This window comes from Peromyscus californicus, unplaced genomic scaffold, assembly GCF_007827085.1.
Source record: "Peromyscus californicus insignis strain IS unplaced genomic scaffold, ASM782708v3 Scaffold_21__1_contigs__length_65335640, whole genome shotgun sequence".
NCBI classification, from domain to species: Eukaryota; Metazoa; Chordata; class Mammalia; order Rodentia; family Cricetidae; genus Peromyscus; species Peromyscus californicus.
In genome coordinates this window covers 38,589,664-38,611,641 of record NW_026294514.1, presented here as the reverse complement: position 1 = coordinate 38,611,641, position 21,978 = coordinate 38,589,664, and the positions used below count along the sequence as shown (strand labels likewise).

General features: G+C 43.2%; 3 protein-coding genes across 6 annotated transcripts in view; 2 read left to right on the top strand and 1 right to left on the bottom strand.

Annotated features, from left to right (window-relative positions):
* Positions 1–692: 692 nt before the first annotated feature.
* On the bottom strand, positions 693–9,856 carry LOC128117783 (myosin regulatory light polypeptide 9). The gene is made up of 4 exons (XM_052750105.1): positions 9,730–9,856; positions 3,885–4,083; positions 3,079–3,240; positions 693–1,199 (listed from the first exon to the last, which is right to left on the bottom strand). Exons 2-4 carry the CDS (start codon positions 4,066–4,068, stop codon positions 1,027–1,029), a joined length of 519 nt encoding a protein of 172 aa, XP_052606065.1. The 5' UTR covers positions 4,069–4,083; positions 9,730–9,856; the 3' UTR covers positions 693–1,026.
* LOC128117784 (60S ribosomal protein L28-like) lies at positions 4,090–9,719 on the top strand. The gene has a single exon (XM_052750106.1). The coding sequence runs from the start codon at positions 6,207–6,209 to the stop codon at positions 6,492–6,494; it is 288 nt and encodes a 95-aa protein (XP_052606066.1). The 5' UTR covers positions 4,090–6,206; the 3' UTR covers positions 6,495–9,719.
* A 338-nt stretch (positions 9,857–10,194) lies between the features above and the next one.
* Positions 10,195–21,978, top strand: part of Myom1 (myomesin 1) — a 144,166-nt gene continuing 132,382 nt past the window's right edge. For 2 of the 4 annotated variants that reach the window (XM_052750104.1, XM_052750100.1), the window contains exons 1-2: positions 10,198–10,306; positions 11,700–11,863. In XM_052750104.1, the coding sequence (XP_052606064.1) occupies positions 11,816–11,863 (48 nt within the window). In that variant the 5' untranslated portion in view covers positions 10,198–10,306; positions 11,700–11,815. Of the gene's footprint in view, positions 10,307–11,699; positions 11,864–21,978 lie in introns of all 4 variants that reach the window. The other 2 variants (XM_052750101.1, XM_052750102.1) reach the window with 2 other exon arrangements.

Here is a 21,978-nt window from a genome sequence, read left to right as displayed (position 1 = left end):
TGAATTATCACAAATAACAGAAGTTATTTTTAGGATCGAAACAATGACCTCACTTTCCCAGGCATGCAGCCACAGCTGTTCTGACTGTGGGTAGGTCAGGAATGTCTAAAACTCATACATGGGCTCATGATGAATCTCTCTGCATAAACAAACATGGTCTTTCAATAGGGGTTGCTATAATAAGGAAAAACTACACAACAGAAAAAAAAAATTCTATGTGTATTTCCAACAGCTGGAAATATAACACAGAAATCTTTGTTAAAAGCATTCCACAGAACCTTTAAAGCTGAAATAGTTTTTAAATAGAACAAATGAAAAGTGGTATATTCAGTGGCCTGATCTTATTTTAGGTGGCAGGAAGTAATGTACCGAAGTTAAAAGTGGGAAGCGATAAAGCAAGAGCATCAAACTCCAGTCTTCTCAGCTACTCAAGGGACCACAATTCTGCAGGAATTATTTCCAAAACTGAAGACCAAGTCGAGGAAACTCAAATAGGGCAGTTAAAATCTGATTTCCCTAGGAGGGGAGAAATAAACAGGAGCAGAGGAAACTGGGACTGCTTTAAAAAACACAAGGAACACCGGAGGGGGTCCGGGCAAGCTTGGATAGGAACGACATTTACCTCTTCTACCCTGCTTTCAAAGACGCAAGTGAAACTAAAGTCACGTGGGAAATAAGTTTAAACGACTAAGTATTTTATCAGAAAGTTTAATTATCATTCAGAAAAAATTGAGTGGATAACTTTCTCTGAAAAAATATATTGACTCTGTGTGGGCTGCAGTTATACACAGGAGGGACAAGACTGCCTGTAAGTTAATGACCTCACTTTCTAGTCGGATAATGACAGAAAGTCCCATTTCCAGTCTGATTATAAAGGTACATGTGGCCCAAAGAGGCTGAGATTATATAAATACAAAACAAGAAAGGGGAAAAGAGGAAGCTAGGGCATGTAACAGGTTCCAGGAGGGAGATCTCAGAAATACCCCAAGTGGCAACAGGGAACATTTGGCTGGAATTTGGAGCTCTTCAGTCGTCCTTTTCTTTGGCTCCGTGCTTGAGGATGCGTGTGAACTCGATGTAGTTGAAATTCCCCTTTTTGTCAATGGGGGCCTCCCGGTACAGCTCATCCACTTCCTCATCTGTGAACCGATCGCCCATGGTGGTCAGCAGTTCCCTCAGGTAATCCTCCTGGATGGTGCCTGGAGAATAAGGAACCGAGGGTCAGAACACCCATACCCAACAGCACAGCCTATGTATTTCCACCGGCTCTGGCAACCCTAGTACAGAGACGACCAGATGCTCAATGGCATTACTCTGCTCTGTCTGCCCACCCCACATCCTTCTTTTTGGTGTTCAGCAAGAGGCTATACCTATTGTACAAGTCAATAGCAATCACCTGCTACCTGACATCATTTTCATAAAACCCACCTGCCAAAAAGAATGCAATTACTTACAGAGCAGAAGCAGGATCCTGTTTCAGCCCTGATTTCTTTTCTAGGACTGGGAGTTTTAAAGAGCTCCCCAAGTAACTTGTATGCATAATGATTAAGAACCTTTAATAAATTAAGGTAGAAAATAAATGAAACAGGTTTAATCATAAAGCAAAAAAGAAAAGACTCTGACAACTTCCTGGCATGTGAAACTAATACACTAAGAATGTATTTCATACAAAGTGAGCTCGACAAACAAAATGAGAAATAAAAAAGAAACCCTAATCCTACATTTTTAAGAGATCCCTAGCCGGGCGGTGGTGGCGCACGCCTTTAATCCCAGCACTCGGGAGGCAGAGCCAGGCGGATCTCTGTGAGTTCGAGGCCAGCCTGGGCTACCAAGTGAGTTCCAGGAAAGGCGCAAAGCTACACAGAGAAAACCTGTCTGGAAAAACAAAACAAAACAAAACAAACAAAAAAATCCCTAAAATCTTAGGAGTGTAGCTTTGTAGAAATAAATCATTATCTTCAGCCAACTCACTTGATTGGCACATAAATTAACACAACTAAAATAAATCAACCATGAATGTGTCAGGAGATAGGCACAAGTAAACAACTTGGTGCATGGAAAGGAAAGACTCACTGTTTTTGAGGAGCCAAGAGAAAGTCTACAAAATCACACTCACATGTGCTCATGTGTGCCTCTTTTGTGGATGAGGGCCATACATGAAAATCAGAAGATGGCCATTCTGTGGGGAGTTTGAAAGCTAGAGTGAGGAGACCATGCTTCCCTCAGCTGGCCCTGACAACAACCAGCATTTAAACTAGCCTATGTAATGTAGGAAATCAGAGGTGTGCCTTCCCTCTCTACACACGCTGGCTGAGCCACAAAGTGGAAATCTTAGAAAATATGCTGGTCCTTCTACTTTTGCCAAAGGACTAGGCATTCCTATAGTTAACACTTTTTGTTTTAATGGTTTGTTTTTTGGGATATAGTCTTCTTACTGGGTAGCCCAAACCCATGATTCCAGACTCAGCCTTCTGAGTGCTGGGCTTACAGGCCAGTCCTGCTGCTACACCACAACTAGCACTTCATTCTCCTCAGTCAACTACGTCAGCAGCATGCTAGGCACTAAGGACACCATGTCGTTTCCCCAGTTCATCCTCTCAACAGCTCTATGAGATAGGTCATATTATTGCCAGTTTCATCAAAAACAGAAAGAGAACCGTACCGAAGTGACCTGCCCCGAATTACACAGCTATCAGACACTGAACGATTCTGGAGTTGAGAGACGCCCGATAGGCAAACACAAGACAGTGCTGTGCTGTGCTGTGGTCTGTAGCAATTTACCAGGTTCCTCTGGTCAGTTACTCATGTAACCCAGCACTGACAGCCAGGACCCTGGAGGAATTAACCTTTAAATAAGAGTGTAAATATGTTTCCCAAAGACGTTGCAAATGGAACCAACGAACCTCTGAAAACTACTAATACTTAAGGAGAGGAGGAGTAAGGTGAGTGATGAGCGCACCAAAAGAAAGCTGCAAAGAAAACCTTCTTCAAAAAGTGCTGATTCACTACATTTGAAGTACTGCATATTTTGTTACCTAACTAAAAACCAACTCTGTGATTACATTACCCCTGACTTACCTGTTGCTTCCTCGTCAAAGCAAGCGAAGGCATTTCTGATGACATCTTCGGGGTCTGTGCCATTCAACTTCTCTCCAAACATGGTGAGGAACATGGTGAAGTTGATGGGCCCCGGGGCCTCATTCATCATGGCATCCAGATATTCATCAGTTGGATTTTTTCCTAAACAAAAGGAGCCCATATTCGTAATCACATTAGGAAATACACCAACTATTAATCACGGTAAACATTCTGGCAGGAAATGAAACCGCTGTATTGTTGGCTATCTGGGTTCATGACAGCAAAACTATGGGAAAGTTTGGAGACATATAGTTAAGTATATAATATTCCAGTGAGATGCTAGAAGGATTAGTACTGCCTTTAATCAAGATCTTTCACTTTCTCTTTTTAAGGATTTATTTTTCATTGTGTATGTATGTATGTATGTATGTATGTGCTGGTACGTGCAAATGCGTGCAGGTGCCCACAGAATCCAAAGGAGCAGGACTCCCCCTGCAGATGGAGTTACAGGTGGTTGTGAGTTACTGAATGTAGGTGCTGGGAACCAAACTCAAGTCCTCTGCAAGAGCAGTATGCAGTCTTGAGTCTTGGCCATCTCTTCAGCCCTCACTTTCTCAAACACCCATCCACAAACACGCATGCACACACAGTCCTTCAGCCCAACCCTGAGGTAGGGACAGGTGTCTGCCCCAGTGGGAAACACTGTTTCAAAATTCATCACTTAGATGGCTTCATAGAGCTTTAAGAATCATGAAAAATGTGAAGGAAATTCTACCCAATACATCGACATTGTAAGTGGACATTACCCATTGAAGCAAGCATGTCGTGCAAGTCTTCCTTGTCGATGAAGCCATCCCGGTTCTGGTCGATCATGTTGAAGGCCTCTTTGAACTCTTGGATCTGGGACTGGTCAAACATGGCGAACACATTGGATGTTGCGCGCTGAGGGCGCTTCTTGGTGGTCTTGGTCTTTGCCCTTTTGCTCGACATGGTGATGGTTAAATCCTAATTAAGAAAGAATTCAAGGGAAATAAAATCAGTATCTGAGATTACTAAGTATGAATCATAACAGTGATTAACAAAGATAAGTGGAATCATCTTTATATCAGTCAGTGGTATGTTTCAGTGGGGTAACATAACCAGGTAAAAACTTCTAGCTATTCAGGACTATCACCCCAACAACCAAACTAAAAGGGAAAAACTAGTCTTGAGTTTTGAGTTCACTCACTCTTAAAGTTAAAAGATTTTTATAAAAAGACCATCACTTATTTCCAGTTCCAACCAACATCATGTCAAAGCTCACAGCACATCAAGACTGCACATCCCTAGTGCTACCATGGGACCTAGCAACAAAAGAAAAATAAAAACCAAGGAGAGGTGTATGTATCTATGTGTGTGTGTGTGTGGGGAGGGACCTTAGATACACGGGAAACAGTAACAGTTCTTATACATTAGCACTACAGGGTTGCTAAGAGGTACTAATTCATGTTCAAAAGCCTAGCCTTTTGCAGCTCACCCCTAAAATAGCAGTTCTAGTCCATCAGAGAAAGAATGACCAATGGACAGGCCTCCCTCCCAATCTCTACTGACAAATGCTGTTCTTCCATTCAGAAAACATTACAGATTGCACTCTCATTTCTGGATTCAATGTAGTTCAAGAACATTTTGCTGAAAGGCTAACATAAAAGCATAGAAACTGAAGTTAATTCACCAGGAGTTAAGTCTTACAGACTGTACTTTATACAGACCTGTTCTGCACTCAACACTGGATATAACTAAGACTTCTCTTTTGAAATCAGAACACAAGTTGTAAAGCAATTTCATTTAAAGAACACCTTAAAATCACAGATACTATCTTTGCTCTCTGATAAATTTATCCCTGTAAAACTTAAAAGAACATCTAATACATAAGATGAAAATATATTTTTCCTGTGAACATGCAACTTTAAAACAATATAAAATATTTGAAGTGGAAAACCCCATAGCTATCAGATAAAAAAATTCTAGCGTACCATTCTTCAGAGGTGAGTTGGAGATGACAGCCTGCAAAGTCCTGATCAGCAAGACTAAGTCACTGTTGAGTTATAGTCCCCCGGCAGGGCTAAAACAGGCACTACTGACTCCACTCTGACCAAGATAACAATTTTAAAGCTTACGTTCTGAAAACAACATTTAGCCATGATGCGCAAAGCACCATGCCCTTGCTCTAAAAATAAGCCTGTGGACTGCAAAGAATGAACCGCTACCTAGATTCCAGCACCCAAAGTGACCCTTAGAATGTTTCCTATGAGTGAAGAAAAAAAAAAAAAAAAAAAAAGAAGCAGCTATTTCTGACATTCTTGATTACACCACATCAACAGAGTACAAACAATTATGGAAACAATCAGAAAAGCTCTGCTCACATTACTTTATATGTCAATCTGGTTTCAGATTTTAGTAGGAAATTCTTAAAAAGCTGGTCAGTCACAAACCCAGTTAGTTCATCTACTACAGCACATTAGGCAGTACAGCAAAATGCCTTTGGAAAGACATTATATATTCTCACAAATTCTCAGCAATTATATATTCTCAATTTTCCTACTTCTATTTATCCTTTAGGAGACTGTCTTTTATAACCCATTGAAAGCGTTCATGAATGCACATTTTCACTCTGATATAGTTGGGAGGCTGTACATCTCATTTACTACACAGTTATATTCTTCCCTCCTGCTCTAAATGGTTAATGACAAGGTGTTATAGAGACTATTATTACTGCCTCTTAAAATGCACTCAAGAACTTCAGTGAGAGTTGAGACCACTGAGTGACACATACTTACTAGTTCATACCTCTTCAATATTTTAAGCATAACATGCCTTTGCAAGTCAAAAATCATCTTCAAAAATAGCCTGTTTTGTATGACAGCATTGTTTCCCTTCCCCCAATGACACAGGAATGTCAGTTATTTTAAGAACAGAAGAACTGATGAGAATCACAGGTCAAATGGCTGACGAAGGTGAATTTTTAATCTACAAAAATCTCATGTAAAACTAAATTTGATGGGGGTACTCTTAAAATTTCTTTATAAAAATGCTTAACATGTTAAAAGTAACATGTAACTTTTAAGAATATATTTCCTAATATTTAAACCATGAATTTAAAAATTAGTAAATGCACTCTTTTCGTCTCTGGCCACCACAGGGAAAGGAGCACTGCCATGTCTACCCATCTACAATGGATGGTGGTTCAGAACTGCTCCAGTTTCCTGATTAAGAGGAATAAGCAGACGTACAGCACCAAGCCCAATAGTCTGAAGGTCGGTTACAACAGGCTGATTCACAACAATACTGTGGGAGTGCAGCCCGCAGCAGAAGGCAAAGGGGTCGTGGTGGTCATGAAACGCAGATGGGTCAGAGAAAACCAGCCACTTCATAGTTAAGGACCACCATCAACAAGAATGCACGGGCCACCATCAACAGTCTCAGGCACATGATCCGAAAGAGCAAGTATGGACCTGATCTGTACATGGTGGCCATCTGCAGGACCAGTGCCATCCTGTGAAGCCAGAAGCCTGTGGTGGTGAAGAGGAAACAGACCATCCCACCAAGAATTCCGGAGCCCCACACCCCAGAAACAATAGAGTCCACTGACTTTTTCAACCACACACACACAAAAAACAAAAATTAGTAAATGCATTACAAAACAGGAGAAAAGATTTTTTTCTTGGTGTTTTATTTAGCATTAACAATAACTTCACCCAGAACTTTAGCCCATCCCATGCTTAATTCAAATGACTGTATTAGGACCAGCTAATTATATTAATGTACATCAAATGTTATTAGCATTGAACACTAGTCAAAAGTTAAAAATGTAAAGCACATATCTGACCTATCTTAAAGAAGTTAAAATATAGTTGGAAAGGCAACTAACTATAAAGAAATGCATTGATTAGTTCAACTTACGAAATGAGCTACATACTTCCCATTCCAGAGGTATGACGCTCAAGTTAAAACAATGCACAAAAATGACATAATGAAGCTGGGAATGGTGGTGAATGCCTTTAATCCCAACAACAGGAGGCAGAGACAGATGGATCTCTGTGAGTTTCAGGACAGCCAAGGATACATAGTGAGACCCTGTCTCCAAAAAAAGAAGAAAGAAAACGACTCATCAGGTGGCATACAATCATCAAACACTGAGAGTTCAGAATTGTTCACTTATTTCTACAAGATCGGAGAGGAGACTAAATAATCCAATGCATTATCACTTGGAAATTCTAAACTATCTTTACAACCAAGAGTCTGATGTTCATCTTAATTCAAGGAGTTAATTCTGTCCAAATCTGATAATGTAATGTTGAGTAAGTTACTCTCTGGGCCTCAACTTTTTCAAGCAGATGAGATGGATTCAAGAGTTTATCTCCCAACACAGAAACTTGGAGCTTCACAGCCGTGGGATGGTCAGCTACACACCTATACAAAACAACAGAAGTTGTTTATCTCTTCATACCAAACTACAAGCATGGCTGGAATAAACTTAGGTAAAGGGATCACGAGGACACTGTGATATCAAAGAGATCATGTTTGACCGTGGTAGATTTCTCTTTGCTGTGGTTCTAAGACACCATTCAACTATCACAAAAAGTGAAGCAGCTGTAAAGCATAATTCTCATGTTAGTTTAAAAAGTTAGAGCAAAGTGAAATTGCAAATATTTTATAATCGTTGTAACGATTTTTTTATTTAGGGTGCAAGGGAGGATCACCTGAGATCACTTTGGAAGCCTTTGTGAAAGATCTTTGGGGTGAAACTTGAAAAGCAGGAAGATGTGCAGACTGGCCTTCTGGTAAACACATGAGGGTTTCACAGCATCAGGAAGAGAAGGCAGGACAGTCAAAGGTGGTTAGGGATGTAAGAGCATAACCTTGCTTTAAGCTGAGACAGTGCTGCAGCAATGACTTGTATGGTGTGGATTGTTTGTTCTGCAGTTCTGGGGATTGAGCCTAGGGCCTCACACGTTAGCTAAGCACTCTACCGCGGAGCCACACCCCCAGCCCAAGCAATCTGGTGTGTTGGCAGTTTGCTAAGATGGGAGCCTCATGCTCAAGGAAGATGTCAGACTATGACCCGGGGCAAACAAAAAACATCCTCCGAGAGACTTTCTACACATACCAAGGGCAAAGGGGATTTTCAGAATCTTTAGAAATGTAGAATTTATAGAAACTACAGTATCTTAAGTTTTGAAAAAGCTAAGGCTGGGTGTGGCGTTTCATAACTGGGAATATAATCCTAGCACTTGAAGCAGGAAAGACCGTCTCAAGTTTTAGGCCAGGATGGGCTACAATTAAACTTTATCTAAAATAACAACAACAAAGCAGCCTATGAAACATAAAAAGAAGGACCGATCCATACTTTATACATGAGACTGCCTAAGTTAAAATAGTAGAACCTCACACTCCTAAACTGGTAATACATGTAAAAGATAAAAATTCTTTAACAGAACACCTAAACTAAGCATACTTAGGAAATACCATCTAACGAAAAACTCTCTTAAAACCGGGAAATATATCCTTTAGAAAACTCCCATCTCAGAACCTCGTAGGGTGCTAACACCTAGGTATTTGGCCTGCTTTGAACTCCAGCTCAAATCTGTCTCATTTAAATCAGTGCCATTTTTTTCCATGATGAGATTTTTGTGTGTGGAGGGGGCTTGCAAATTCAGTTTTTGAAAGGGTTATTTTCAAGTTGGTGTTTCAGTCCCAAGAAAGTTTTCATTTCTTAGGCACACTTCCGGTTGAGAGTCCGATCTCCCAGACAGCCACACCCAAGAGTTCTGAACACCTTTTAAAAAGTCAATTAGTTGCCAGGATGACTTGTCAACTACGCCTCACCTTTGAAGATAAAATGCTTTTCTATTTAATCCTCATCAAGGGCCATCCACAAAAAGAAAATACCAGCTATTTTAGTAAAGATTTGCTTTCTTCACCTTTTGATACAACTTTTGCATTTTAAGAAGTTAAAAATCTTAAGATCGATCTCTCTAAAGATCCAATAACATATTGTATGCACCTACTGAACGACTCTAACTAAAAACACTCCTGTGTAAAGTCGACTTAGTCCCCTCGAGAAGCAAATGAAAAACCCCAATCTCCTCCCTGTTCATGGATCACTTAAAGAAAAAGTTCTGATTAGAGGAGCGCACCCTGAGCCGCCAATTTGAATGGGTTCTTCCTACTGCACGCAGCCGCACAGCGGCAACGACAGCTGCAGAGAGGGGCTGTGCTACAGTTTTATCTGCAAACTCTCTCCAATTTGGCAAGTTTACGTTAGCAACCAAACATAGTTCCCGAGTCAGCTCCTGCAGGGCTCTGGTTTCGCGGGCCGGCAGTCGCCCAGGCGTGCGGCGCCAGCGAACTAAGCAACATTTATTTTCCAAGCTCCAAGTTTGGCAAACAGAACAAAGTCTGCGTCCCGGCCGCCCCAGCCCGCCCCAAGTCCCGCGGCTTTCGAACCCACAGCCGCCAGCCTGGGCTCAGCCCGCGATCGCGCAGACACACCTGCCCAGGTGCGTTCCCCGCCCCGCGGCTCCGGGCGGCCCCGCGCTCACCGCCGCCCCGCGGGGGGGGGACACCCTCTCAGGTCGGGCCCCACACGTCCCCGCGGCCAGCCCCACTCACCCTGCTCAGCCGCGAGAAGAAAGGGTGTCTCCGCGAAGCCCCGCCGACCGCTCCCACCGACTTCACAACTCTCCAGCAGCCCGAGAACGGCCACTTCCGGCCTCCGCCAGCAGACCGGAAGTAAGCCTAGCCACCATTCGCCGCCGCCTCCGTGGGCCAGCGCTGACCGGAGGGGACCTCGGGGAAGATGCCCGAGCAGTTGGAGCGCGCAGGGCGCCGATGGGGAGTACAGAGCGAGGAACTTAGAACACAAAAGGTCGTGTAGAGGATCTCTTGTTCTAAGGACTGACTCTTGGTCATTTTTTGCGTCCCTCCTTGAATTGTGATCCTGCTTCCCCCCCCCTTTCCTTTCAGCAGATGGTTGCGTCCGTCCCGTAGCTTTCCTTTGCCCGCATTCCAGAGCTGGGAGAGAGGCGGGGACCCGGGGCCCAATTTCCATGTAGGGAAATCGCGGAGAGAGAGAGAGAGAGATGCCGCGGGCCTCCCGTGACTGGCATTGGCTCCGCCCCGGAGCGCCCGGCGTCCCCGTCCGGCTGGAGTGCGCCTGTGCAGGAAGTTGGTGTGAATCAGCGTCGAGGTCAGCACCTCCGGGGCCGGTCAGCGCGGGAGGGCGTGTGCGAGCGGTTTGAAAAGTTACGAAGTGGCCTTTTATGGAGTACCTCACTCTTTCCACGTGGGAGGAAACAGTGAACGTTCTGGGCCCCAGGGTCTCCCTGGTTCGGTTTAGAGTTCATGAATTCGATGGCTCCCTCTCCCAGAAACGTTCCCTGGAACTTCCTACCAGAGTCAGTCCCCTTTACCCTGATGGTGACTCCTGCTCCACCCATCGCTCCAGGGTGACCTGGTGAAATGGGACTAAAGTGCTGGACCCATTTACCCCCCAGGTCTCCTTGGTGAGTCAGCTGCCAACAATTGTTAAAGGAAAAAGCCTCCTTGATCCCTTCGGCCCTGCCCGGAATCCGGCGAAGGCTGTATATTGGTGGTGGTCATCTCGAGATCACGATCCTGAGACCAGAGCAGTTCTAAGAGTTCCAGCTTCATCTTCAAAGCTCTGTCCCTTGACTCACGAAAACGAAGGCGCTTTTTCCTGAATGATACGTGTTAAATGTACCTAAGACCAACTGTTTTCCTTCATGGAACGCGCATTGATAGGGTTTAAAGTTAACTCAGAGGTAAAGCCACTGAAGAAAAACGTTGCCCTAATTCTATAGGTGACAAACAAGATTTTCCTCCCTTCTTTGGTAATATGAATCACTTGCAGTGCTAACTAAAAATACAAAGAATTGGGTAATTCGTCTCCAGCTCCCTGAATTAAAAGTCTTCAAGAACAGGTTATGGGACGTCGAGGTCTTAAGGGGGTCCAACATGACTTTTGGGGAAGGTTGGGGACACAGCTGGTGGCAGGCTGTGACAGGACAAACTCAGGAGGGCTGAGGGGTCAGAGACAGTGGTGGGTTCTTGGAGTGTGACTTGCAAGGCAGCCCCGCACACAGGTGGTGGCCTGTCACACTGGGAAGCTCAGGCATTCTGGGCTGGCTGAGGGGGAAACCAAAACCCCTGAGATAATGAGGAGGAAATGGGCAGTTCAGTTTCCCCTTCACCTGGAAAACAGCACGTTGTTGCTTCTGGAGGAATTCCCGTTGTGTCCTGTCTGATCAGCTAACAGGTATTAAACTGGTCCACACTGTGGTGGGGGCTGTGGTTTGCCCGTTTTAAAAACGAACAGTTGCCGCCTCTGGGATGGGGTTGTGGGATGAAACAGAAAAGGTGGAGAATTAGAGGGAACAAATATGGAACAGGTGACGGAAGAGCAGATAGACCCACCTGGGGACCAGTGGAAGATGTCCCCAGGGGGCACCTGGACTGGTTCTAGGGGTTAGTGGAGGAAAGGAGGGAACGATGTCCAGTTTGTCTGGAGGGGCAAAGAACCTGGCTGAGTGAAAGTTGGTTTCTGTTTACCCTTTATTCAGCTCCACAGAACCAAGTCAATGTGGAAAAATTAATTGAAGTTTTACTACTCTACCTAATGTCCTGATATGAAATTTTAATGATTAGGCCCACTACCGAAGGCCTCTGATGCTGTTTGATGTCCCTGTTCTTTTGGAACTTAGAAGAGCTCTTCCTAAAGCAGCAGGTGAGAACCTTCTCACTACAAGTTTGACAATCTGGGTTCTGCTCCATATCTTTCCTTCAAGCAGCTGCTGCGTACCTCTGAGAGCAAGTCGCTCGGTTGACCTCATTTTTCTAATATCTCTCCAGCCTGCCTTACGGGGCTTTCTGATTAAATGAAGTCATTTATAATTTTATTTTTCTTGATGATTTTATTTTGTGCATATGGATGTTTTGTCTGCATGTACATCTGCACACCAGAAGAGGGCATCGGATCCCATAGGACAACAGTTATCCTGTGGGTGGTGGGAATTGAACTTTGGATTTCTGGAAGAGTAGTCAGCATTCTTAACTGCTGAGCTATCTCTCCAGCCCCTCATTTATGACTTAAGAAGATTTTTCTATGTACAGAAGAGTGGCTTAAAGTGTGTGTGTGTGTGTGACTGTGTGGTGCATATAACTTATTGTGCAGGTACACACACCATGCATGAGCATGTGGAAGCCAGAACAAGATATCAAGTGTCTTCTTCAGGTGTCTTATTCTGGCACTGTCTTTCATTGAACCAGAAGCTCCCAGTTTCTACTAAGCTGGCTGGCCAGTGAGCCCGTGGAATCCTCCTGTGTCTGCCTCTCGGTGTTGGAGTTACAGGCACACACAGCAAGTGCTTTTACCCACTGGGCCGTCCACTCTGCTTCTAGTGGCTTTCAAACTTTTTCGTTGCTGTTTTTTTGTTTTTTCGAGACACGGTTTCTCTGTGTAGTTTTGGTGCCTGTCCTGGATCTTAGACCCGGCTGGCCTCGAACTCACAGATCTACCTGGCTCTGCCTCCTGAGTGCTGGGATTAAAGTCGTGCACCACCACCACCCGGCTGGCTTTCAAACTTTTTTTTTTTTTTTTTTTTTTCGAGACAGGGTTTCTCCGTGTAGCTTTGCGCCTTTTCCTGGAACTCACTTGGTAGCCCAGGCTGGCCTCGAACTCACAGAGATCCGCCTGGCTCTGCCTCCCGAGTGCTGGGATTAAAGGCGTGCGCCACCACCGCCCGGCGGCTTTCAAACTTTTAACTGAAACTTGTAGTAGGAAATTTATATCAGGGCTGGCAGGATGGCTCAGCCTGCCACCAAATCTGATGACCTAAATCCAATCCCTGGGACCTACATGGAAGAAGGAGAGCACAACTGAAAGGTTTCCGAGCCCCGATATTAAGTCTCTCCGCCAACGCAGTAAGCCAAATCGAGCCCAATTAAAAAGTAAAGGACCAGGTTTAATCTGAGCAAAGCAGTCCTGGGTGACTCTCAGGAAAGTGGGGGGAGGGGGGCAGGAGAGAAATCACATGGCCGGTTTAAAGGGCGTGGTTTAAATACCCCTTAGGGGCACAGAGTGATGACATGCCCCAAGGCGGGTTCGTGCTATGGTAAGCTTATAGCAGGGTCTTGGGCCACTGCCCTGGAACTGGGCTTTCCACAGTTTCTCTGAGAGGACAGGGTTTGGAGGGGGAGGAGTGGAGCGAACCGTAGGCACAGGACAAACTGGGTAGAACTCGACTTTTGGCAGTTTCTCTGAGAGAGCGGGGTTTGGGGAGGCAGGAATGGGACTTTCTCAGCTGGGAGAGCTGTTCCAGGTGAACACCAACTTCCAAAAAAGCTGTCCATTGACACCCACAAAATAAGTAAATTCAATAAAAATTAAAAAGAAATGTGTATCACTAAGCAATATATATCTGTGATGTTTTGCAAGATGTCCTATTAAAAATCTGTATTAATTCACATGGCTGCCATATATATATATATATATATATATATATATATATATATATATATATATATTCTCAAGCTAGGCATCTTAAATAACAAGAATTTGTTTTCTACTTTGTGGAGGCTGAGAAGTCCAAGATTAAGGAACTGACTGCTTCACTTCTTGCTGAAGACCTTTATGGCTTACACACAGCCTCCTCCTTGCCCTATTCTACATGGCAGGGAGAAGTTTTCCCTCCTCTTCCTGTGAGTGCTGACTGAATAGGGCCTCACCCTATGGTGTCTCTAAATTTTTATTATCTCCTAGGGTTCCTCTCTCGAAATAGCACTCACATCCCACTAAAATGTGAGGTTGTCTTCCACTGATGCTGTGGTTCTCAATAGCCAGGGTTAAGGAGTGTAGATTTTGCCTTCCTAATGCTTTGACCCTTTAATACAGTTCCTCACGTTGTGGTGACCCCCAACAAAAAATTATTTTAGTTGCTACTTTGTAACTGAAATTTGGCTACTGTTATGAATCGTAATGTAAATATCTGTGTTTTCTGATGGTCTTAGTCGACCCCTGTGAAAGGGTCATTCCAATCCCCGAGAAGTTGTGACCCACATGTTGAGAACTAGTGCTCTAAAGGAACACTTGGCAACATCAGGAGACATTTGGGATAGTCATAAACAGGGCTGCTACTGGGATGTAGGGAGTAGAAGTCAGAGATTGCTGTCTAAAGGGCTAAGATTGAGAAAACACTACACTAATGTTTGGGGGGGGGGCTCAGTATTACAATGATTATTTGGGGGTACTATGAATACAAAAATGACAATATTTATTTCTCCTTCCTCAGAGTAAGATATTTATTTTTCTGAGGTCGGGGCTAAACAGAAAGAAGGAGCTAATAAAAAGTTACCGTGTGCCTAAGCATATGCTAGGTGTTTACGTTATATTTAATCCCTCCCTCAGACCCATGGGACCTTCATTATCATTTGCTTTTCTCACATAAAATGAGATCCAATATACTTCAGTTATTTGCACAGGTTATCCAAATAGTCATCCAAAAGCCAAGAGTATAATTTATGTCTTTGGTTTCCCAGGGGTAGGAGAGAAAGAAGCATGAGGCAAATTCATCCCTCTCTCCGCATTTAATATCCAGCTGTGAACACCAGCAGATCTTCGATAATTGGCTACTAACTTGAGTGCAGATAGCTAGTTAGTAGCGCAATTGAAAAATCCATGTTTTCTATTTCTTTGTAAAAAAATGGTGTGTGTGTGTGTGTGTGTGTGTGTCTCTCCATGTCCGCACGCGTACAAGTCAAAAGGCCAACTTGTGGGACTCAGGTCTCGTCTTTTACCACGTGGGTCTCAGGGATGAAATTTCAGTCGGCGGGCTCCGTGGCAAGCACCGTTTCCCACTTAGCTATCTCATTGGCTCGATCACTTTTGACTTTTGTTGCATGTAAGAAACTATTGAATGTTGAGAAATATGGGCTTACATTCGTGTTTGTTTGTGCTTTGAGATATGGTCTTATGTAGTCCCAGGCTGGATTTAAATTCTGTAAGTAGCTGAGAATGACCCTGAACTCCTCATTCTCCTACCTCTACCTCCCAAGTGCTGGGGTCAGTTATAGCATGTGCCATATGCCTGTTTCTGTCCCACTCTGGGAATCATAGTGAGGGCTTCATGCACACTAGACCAGCACGATACAAACTCAGCCACATCTCCAGCTCTGTCCTTCTGGTTTTAACAACATAAATTCTAACTCTTTGCAGGTGAGATCTGTATGATGAAACAATGGGCATTAACCTGTTAGTCTCGGAAAACAGCGGGAGGAGCTCTTGTCTTTTCAGTGAAGAGGATGTTTAAATAAGTCTGTCTGATAATTAAATTTAGAGCACCAGAGTGACAAATGGACTACAAATCGTGCATTAGAAGTGCATAGAAAAGTCAACAGGAATGAAGAATTTCTGGTTTCTAATTTTAGTCAGTATTATTTTTTTTATCTTAAAAACGTTTTATATTAGCCGGGTGGTGGTGGCGCACGCCTTTAATCTCAGCACTCAGGAGGCAGAGGCAGGTGGATCTTTGTGAGTTTGAGGCCAGCCTGGGCTACAGAGTGAGTTCCAGGAAAGGCGCAAAGCTACACAGAGAAACCCTGTCTCGAAAAACCAATATATATATTTAGTTTATTTTGCATATGAGTGTTTTGCTTGCATGTATTTATGTGTAACAAGTGCCCTTGGAGGTCAGAAGAGAGTATTGAATCCCCTGGAACTGGAGCTATGGATAACTGTAAGCCACCATGTGGGTGCTGGGAAGTAATACCGGCTCCACTACAAGAGCAACATGTGTTCTTAACTACTTAGTCATCTCTCCAGCCCCAAGAATTCTTTTCTTTTTTTTAAAAAATCATTTCTTTGTTGTTGTTGTTTTGTTTTGTTTTGTTTTTTCAAGACAGAGTTTCTCTGTGTAGCTTTGCGCCTTTCCTGGAATTCACGTTGTAGACCAGGCTGGCCTTGAACTCACAGAGATCTGCCTGCCTCTGCTTCCCAAGTGCTAGGATTAAAGGCGTGCCCTACCACCTCCCGGCTTATTTTCTTTTTTTTTTAAGATTTATTTATTTATTTATTATGTATACAGTGTTCTGCCTGCATGTATGCCTGCAGGCCAGAAGAGGGCACCAGATCTCATTGTAAATGGTTGTGAGCCACCATGTAGTTGCTGGGAATTGAAATCAGGACCTCTGGAAGAGCAGCGGGTGCTCCCAATCTCTGAGCCATCTCTCCAGCTCCCAAAATTATTTTCAATGTAATATTTTCATTAAATCTTAGAAATTCTCATACATTCATATAATGATTTTAATCAAAATTATTTTTAAGTTGAGGAATGATAAAGAAGGTAAAAGCAATGTGGGATTCAGGCTGGGCACATAGTACAGTTGGTAGAGTGCTTGCTAGCACAAAGCCCTGAGCTTAATCCTCTGCACTATATAAACCCAGAGTGGCAGTGTATGCCTGTAATCTGTGCACTTGGGAGGAGGAGGCCCGACTATCCAGTCATCTTCAGCTACTAGTTTGAGGACTGTCTCCAAAAAAGAAAGAAAGAAAAAAAATGAAATGTGGAATTGAATTAAGGATATTTGAATAAACTTACTCTATGCTAACTATTTTTTTTCACTTCTGATCTCAAACCTAGGGCCTTGTACATATTCAGTAAGCATTTTACCACTGAGCTAAACCCTTAACTCCGTGATAGTAAAACTAAGTAAGTAAAGCCTAGAAAAATTAGAATGCTAAGCAATACGCAAGACAGAATATAGATGAAGCATACCAAAAGAACAGTAACAATTACCATGATAATTGTACCTAGCTCTAATAGTTAAAGACAGGCCGCCCCAGTTGTTAGAAAGATTCCTACTATCACAAGCTATTTCAAAAATGTTACCTTGACATAATTGATTCTAATTGATAATGAATAAATATATTGTTCAGATTATATTTATTGAGTTGATTTTATGATGCAACTATGAGTTTTAACTCCCTTTTAAATTAATACATAAAACCAGAATTATAGTGTAGGCTTACTTTAGCAACCCCTTTAGTTTCCTTATCTGAAAAACGCCAGGATAATATTAATGTAATCTAATTTTTCAGTTTTTGTGAGGATTAAGGGAGAAATTCATGCAACTTTGTCAGTACACAACTTTGTTTGTATTGAGGCCTGAAATTTCAAGTGATAGAGCTTACCCTGATTCATTAACATGGCAGATTTCTTTGTCTGCTTGACTGGAAGACATAGATTGAGTGAGTGATCATATTCTAAGGCAATGATCACAGGCTTCAAGTGGGTCCTTGATGCTTCTTATGTGTCTCTAGCACTGTCATGCTCTTTTCTCTTAGGTGTCAGGTTTATAATGTATCTCCTCTGTGTGTGTGTGTGTGTGTGTGTGTGTGTGTGTGTGTGTGTGTGTGTGATGCGCGCATACATGCGTGCATATAAACATACACATGTATGTGTGTACATGTAGAGGCTAGAGGGAAACCTCAGATATTGTTCCTCATGTACTTTATTTTTGAGATAGGTGTCTTACTGGCCTGGAATCTTCTAGGTAGTCTAGGCTGGTTGGCCAGCAAAGCCCAAACCCCAAGGATCTGCCCATCTCTGACTCTCACCACCATCTTGGCTTTATTTATTTATTTATTTATTTATTTATTTATTTATTTATTTATTTATAAACATGGGTTCTTGGGATCAAACTCCAACTCCAATCTCCATGCTTGCCATATAAGCACTTACTGAGCCATATTCTCTGCCCATTTTCACTTCTGCCCTGTTGTTACAGTTGCTGATCTTGCTTGTAGGTCACTGAGAAAATAATCACTTTATTATCTACTGCCCAACATCTGCTCCAGGATCCTCCTGTTGATAACTGGGGGAAATTGATCCTTGGTTCTAAAAAGCCTATTTCTCTGTTTCCTTGCTTATGTCACACTAGTGGTTCTGCCCTCTTCTGCAATATCCAGTTCTTTTTTCTGTTGGATTATTCCCATCAACAAGAATGCTATAATGCATCCTGTGCCTAGTAGACAGAATAATGACCCCCCAAAGATATCCATATCCAAATTCCTAGAATCTTTGTCTGTTGGGTTACATTGCAAAGAGAATTAAGGTAGACAATGAATTAAGGTTGCTAATGAGCTGGCCTTAAATTAAGGTGATTATCCTGCATTGTCCCATTGGGACCAATGTCACAGAGTTTTTAGAGTAGAACATGGAGGCCGAGGAAATCAGACGGCAGTGTGACTGTAGGCAAATAGAGATGCAGGTGGTTGGCTTCAGAGGGGTGGGAGGAGCCAGGAGACCAAGCCTTTAACAGATGGGTCTTTGGGGAACGCGTATCTAAACTGTAACACTTACTCATTTCTTTCTTTTTCCCAGAGAGAGAGTGTATATGAACCTTGTGGAACTCCCCAGTAAGGCTCACCCCCACTGAAATCCGTACTTTAGGAAATAGCTACATTGCCAAGCATCTGTAGTTATGCTCTGGATTTATGCTGAGTTCTCATTTCCCAGAGAAGCGATGGCAGACAAAATTTCTCATCTATGTAACTGGTCAGTATTTCACACAGAACACCCCCCGTTTGTGTTGGCTACAGAGCACCCAGTTAGGAAAGCACTATTCTTGGTGCTATTTCCTAGCCCCTGAAAGCCATAGGCCCAGAGGTTAACCTGAAGGGCCTCCCTAGGTCAGGATTCTTTACTGTCCACCTGTGTGTTACACTCATACTTGGGTGAGGAAGAAGAAAACCATATGAAGGTTTTAGGTCCTTCCTTTGTATTCCCAGTGCCTTTCAGAATAGCAGGTGTGTAATCTGAATACAATAAAAACTTTAAGGCTGTGCACTATAAAAATTGGGGGCAAGGGCTGGAGAGATGGCTCAGTGGTTAAGAGCACTGGCTGTTCTTCCAGAGGTCCTGAGTTCCATTCCCAGCAACCAACCACATGGTTAGCTCACAGCTATCTGTAGTGAGATCTGATGCCCTCTTCTGGCATAAAGTTGTACGTGCAGACAGAGCACGCATTCTTTTTTTTTTTTTTTTTTTTTGGTTTTTTCGAGACAGGGTTTCTCTGTGTAGCTTTGCGCCTTTCCTGGAACTCGCTTTGGAGACCAGGCTGGCCTCGAACTCACAGAGATCCGCCTGGCTCTGCCTCCCGAGTGCTGGGATTAAAGGCGTGCGCCACCACCGCCCGGTAGAGCACGCATTCTTAAAATAAATAAATCAATCTCTAAGAAAGACTGGGGCAAAAGCAGTAGAGAAGACACAGGACACTTTAGGGAGTAGTTAAATGATGAGAGTAGTGCTGTTTGAAACTCAGCCACATTGAATGCCATCAAATTTCTTTCGGTCTCCTAGGTCCAACGTGAAATTTCCTCAGCTGCACAGATGGCCAGATTAGCCATAGATAGGTTAGCTATTGTTTGGATAGATAGGCTTAATAAAAAGTATTATCCAAGGCAAAAGATGACAATAAAGAAAATACTTAGCACCACTACATTAATTCTTATAGTAATTCTGTGTTAAAATAATTTCATATAAAATGCCTCATGAAAGATCGTGTCTTAGCATAACCTTACAGTACTATAAATGAGCAAGATTCCTCCAAACCAGATGCTACTAAGTTTAAAAACAGAAATGTGGTGATATTTTATTTGTACAAATAATATTTGCCTGAAGATCAGAGGACAGAGGCAGCCACTAGATTAAACATAGAGGCCAGGCAGTGATAGCACATACCTTTAATCCTAGCACTTGGGAGGCAGAGATCCATCTGGATTTCCATGAGTTCAAAGCAACCCTGGACTACACGAGATTAATCCAGTTTAAAGGAGAAACAGAGCCAGGCAGTGGAGGCACACACACTAATCCCAGCACTCGGGATCTCATACCTTTGCTCCCAGTATTTGGGAAGCACACACACCATTAATCCCAGAACTAGGAAGGTTACGACAGGAAGTGATATGGCTGGACAGAGAAAGGCATGTAAGGTATATAAGGGGGAGACAGGAGCTCAGTCCTTTTGGCTGAGGACTCAGGGGCATTCAGTCTGAGGATTCTGGAGACAGGATCATCCCCTTTCGGCTGAGGAGTTGGTGAGGTGAGAAGTGGCTGTGGCTTGTTTCCTCTGATCTTTCAGCATTTACCCCAATATCTGGCTCTGGGTTTTTGTTAAAAGACCAATTAAAATTCCTGCAACACAGAAAATTGGCCAATGGATGAAAAAATTGTAATGGTAAAAATTTGAAACTATGAAGCTCAACACCTCTTTTCCCAAGTGTCATAAACAATGATGAAAGACATCTTTTTAAAATGAAATACAGCTGGAAAATAAAATGCAGAAACTGAGAGCCACATCTGGTGGTGCAGACTTAGAACCCCAGGCACCCAGGAGGCTGAACACAGACAATTGCAAATTCAAGTCCTGCCTGGGCTACAGATCAAGTTCGAGACCAACCCCAGGAATAATCTCTTATAATATGTATGGTGACCGATTGTAGACATGTCATAGGTAAGCATAAGCATAGTAAGCAGAATGGAATCCTGTGCTTTTGTTGGGGAGAATATCAAAATTTTAAATGGCTTTAAGGTATTTTCTAACATGCAATTACAACACATTTAAACTAAGCAATACAGTGTGATAAGTTTTGACATGTGCATATTCCTGTGAAACCATCACCACAACCAAGATAGAGAGTGTTCACATCACTCCTCAGAGCTTCCCGCCCCTTTGCAGAGGCATCTTCCTAATTCTCTGGCGTCTCCCCTTCCCTAAACCCAGGCAACGACCAGTCCTTCATATTAGTAGACTTTGCATGAATAGGGTTAGTTTTGTCTGAATTGGTGGAAGTATACAACTTATGGTTCTGCTTTAATAAAAGACTATAATAAGGAAAATTAGAATGGAAATGGTCTATGATAGATAGGACAAATACAAGCATAATCTCTAGACTATAAGACGGTTAATATAGTACTGTATTTTCACTTGTTTGACCATAAGGAATAGAGACAGTTCAAAGAGTCCAAGAGAAAGTCACCTGCTTTAGGGATCCACACGGCCCCGGGAGTTGAAGAACACACAGGTAACCTGAGGGACGGGCCCCTTGCTTTTTGTCTCACGGGCAGGATGGTTGTTCTCCGATTGCACTGCTGCTCTCTTGCTCGTCCTCTGCTAACTGCCTTCCTCCACCACCTTATCTTGCCTTCCTCCACCACCCTTACCCTGAGGTCCCTCCACCACCCTTACCCTGAGGTCCCTCCACCACCACCTTACCTTGCCTTCCTCCACCACCCTTACCCTGGGGTCCCTCCACCACCACCTTACCTTGCCTTCCTCCACCACCCTTACCCTGAGGTTCCTCCTAACCTCAGTTTGCTGTGGCTTACCTGATTCTAAATAAACTCAAGGCATCTCTTGGTTAGCTTTTTTGACTTTTGTTCCTGCTGCTAAGTGTTTTAGCAGTATATCCACATTGGGTTTCTCAAGAGAAACATGTCATCTAGTTTCATTCACCTTTTTGGGCCAGTCTATGTTCTGTAGGCTGCTTGCTGGCCAGGATATACATCAGGTACTTTTGGATCTGGAGTCAACCATCATCTGCGGTTGGCAAGCAAGAACCCCAGCAGGAATGGTAAGCAGGGTAGCTGTGCTCAGGAAGGGATATAAGCAGAGCAGGTACAGAGTGCATACCTGTTGTGAGCAAACAGAGTGGGCCTGTAGAGCGTGCTGGAACTGGACTTAAAGCTTAACTCTATTCTCTACTAGTTTTGTGACTTCCAGTAACTTCAGAGAGCCAGAGAAGCAGCCCTGCCTAGCCTCTCAGAACTTTACTTTTCTCATTTA

Coding starts and splice junctions, on each gene's coding strand:
- LOC128117783 (XM_052750105.1), bottom strand. CDS start 4,068: ATGTCGAGCAAAAGGGCAAAGACCAAGACCACCAAGAAGCGCCCTCAG. Junction 3,241..3,884: donor CGACATGCTTGCTTCAATGG/GTAATGTCCACT, acceptor CCTTTTGTTTAG/GAAAAAATCCAACTGATGAA. Junction 1,200..3,078: donor CTTTGACGAGGAAGCAACAG/GTAAGTCAGGGG, acceptor CTTATTCTCCAG/GCACCATCCAGGAGGATTAC.
- LOC128117784 (XM_052750106.1), top strand. CDS start 6,207: ATGAATTTAAAAATTAGTAAATGCACTCTTTTCGTCTCTGGCCACCAC.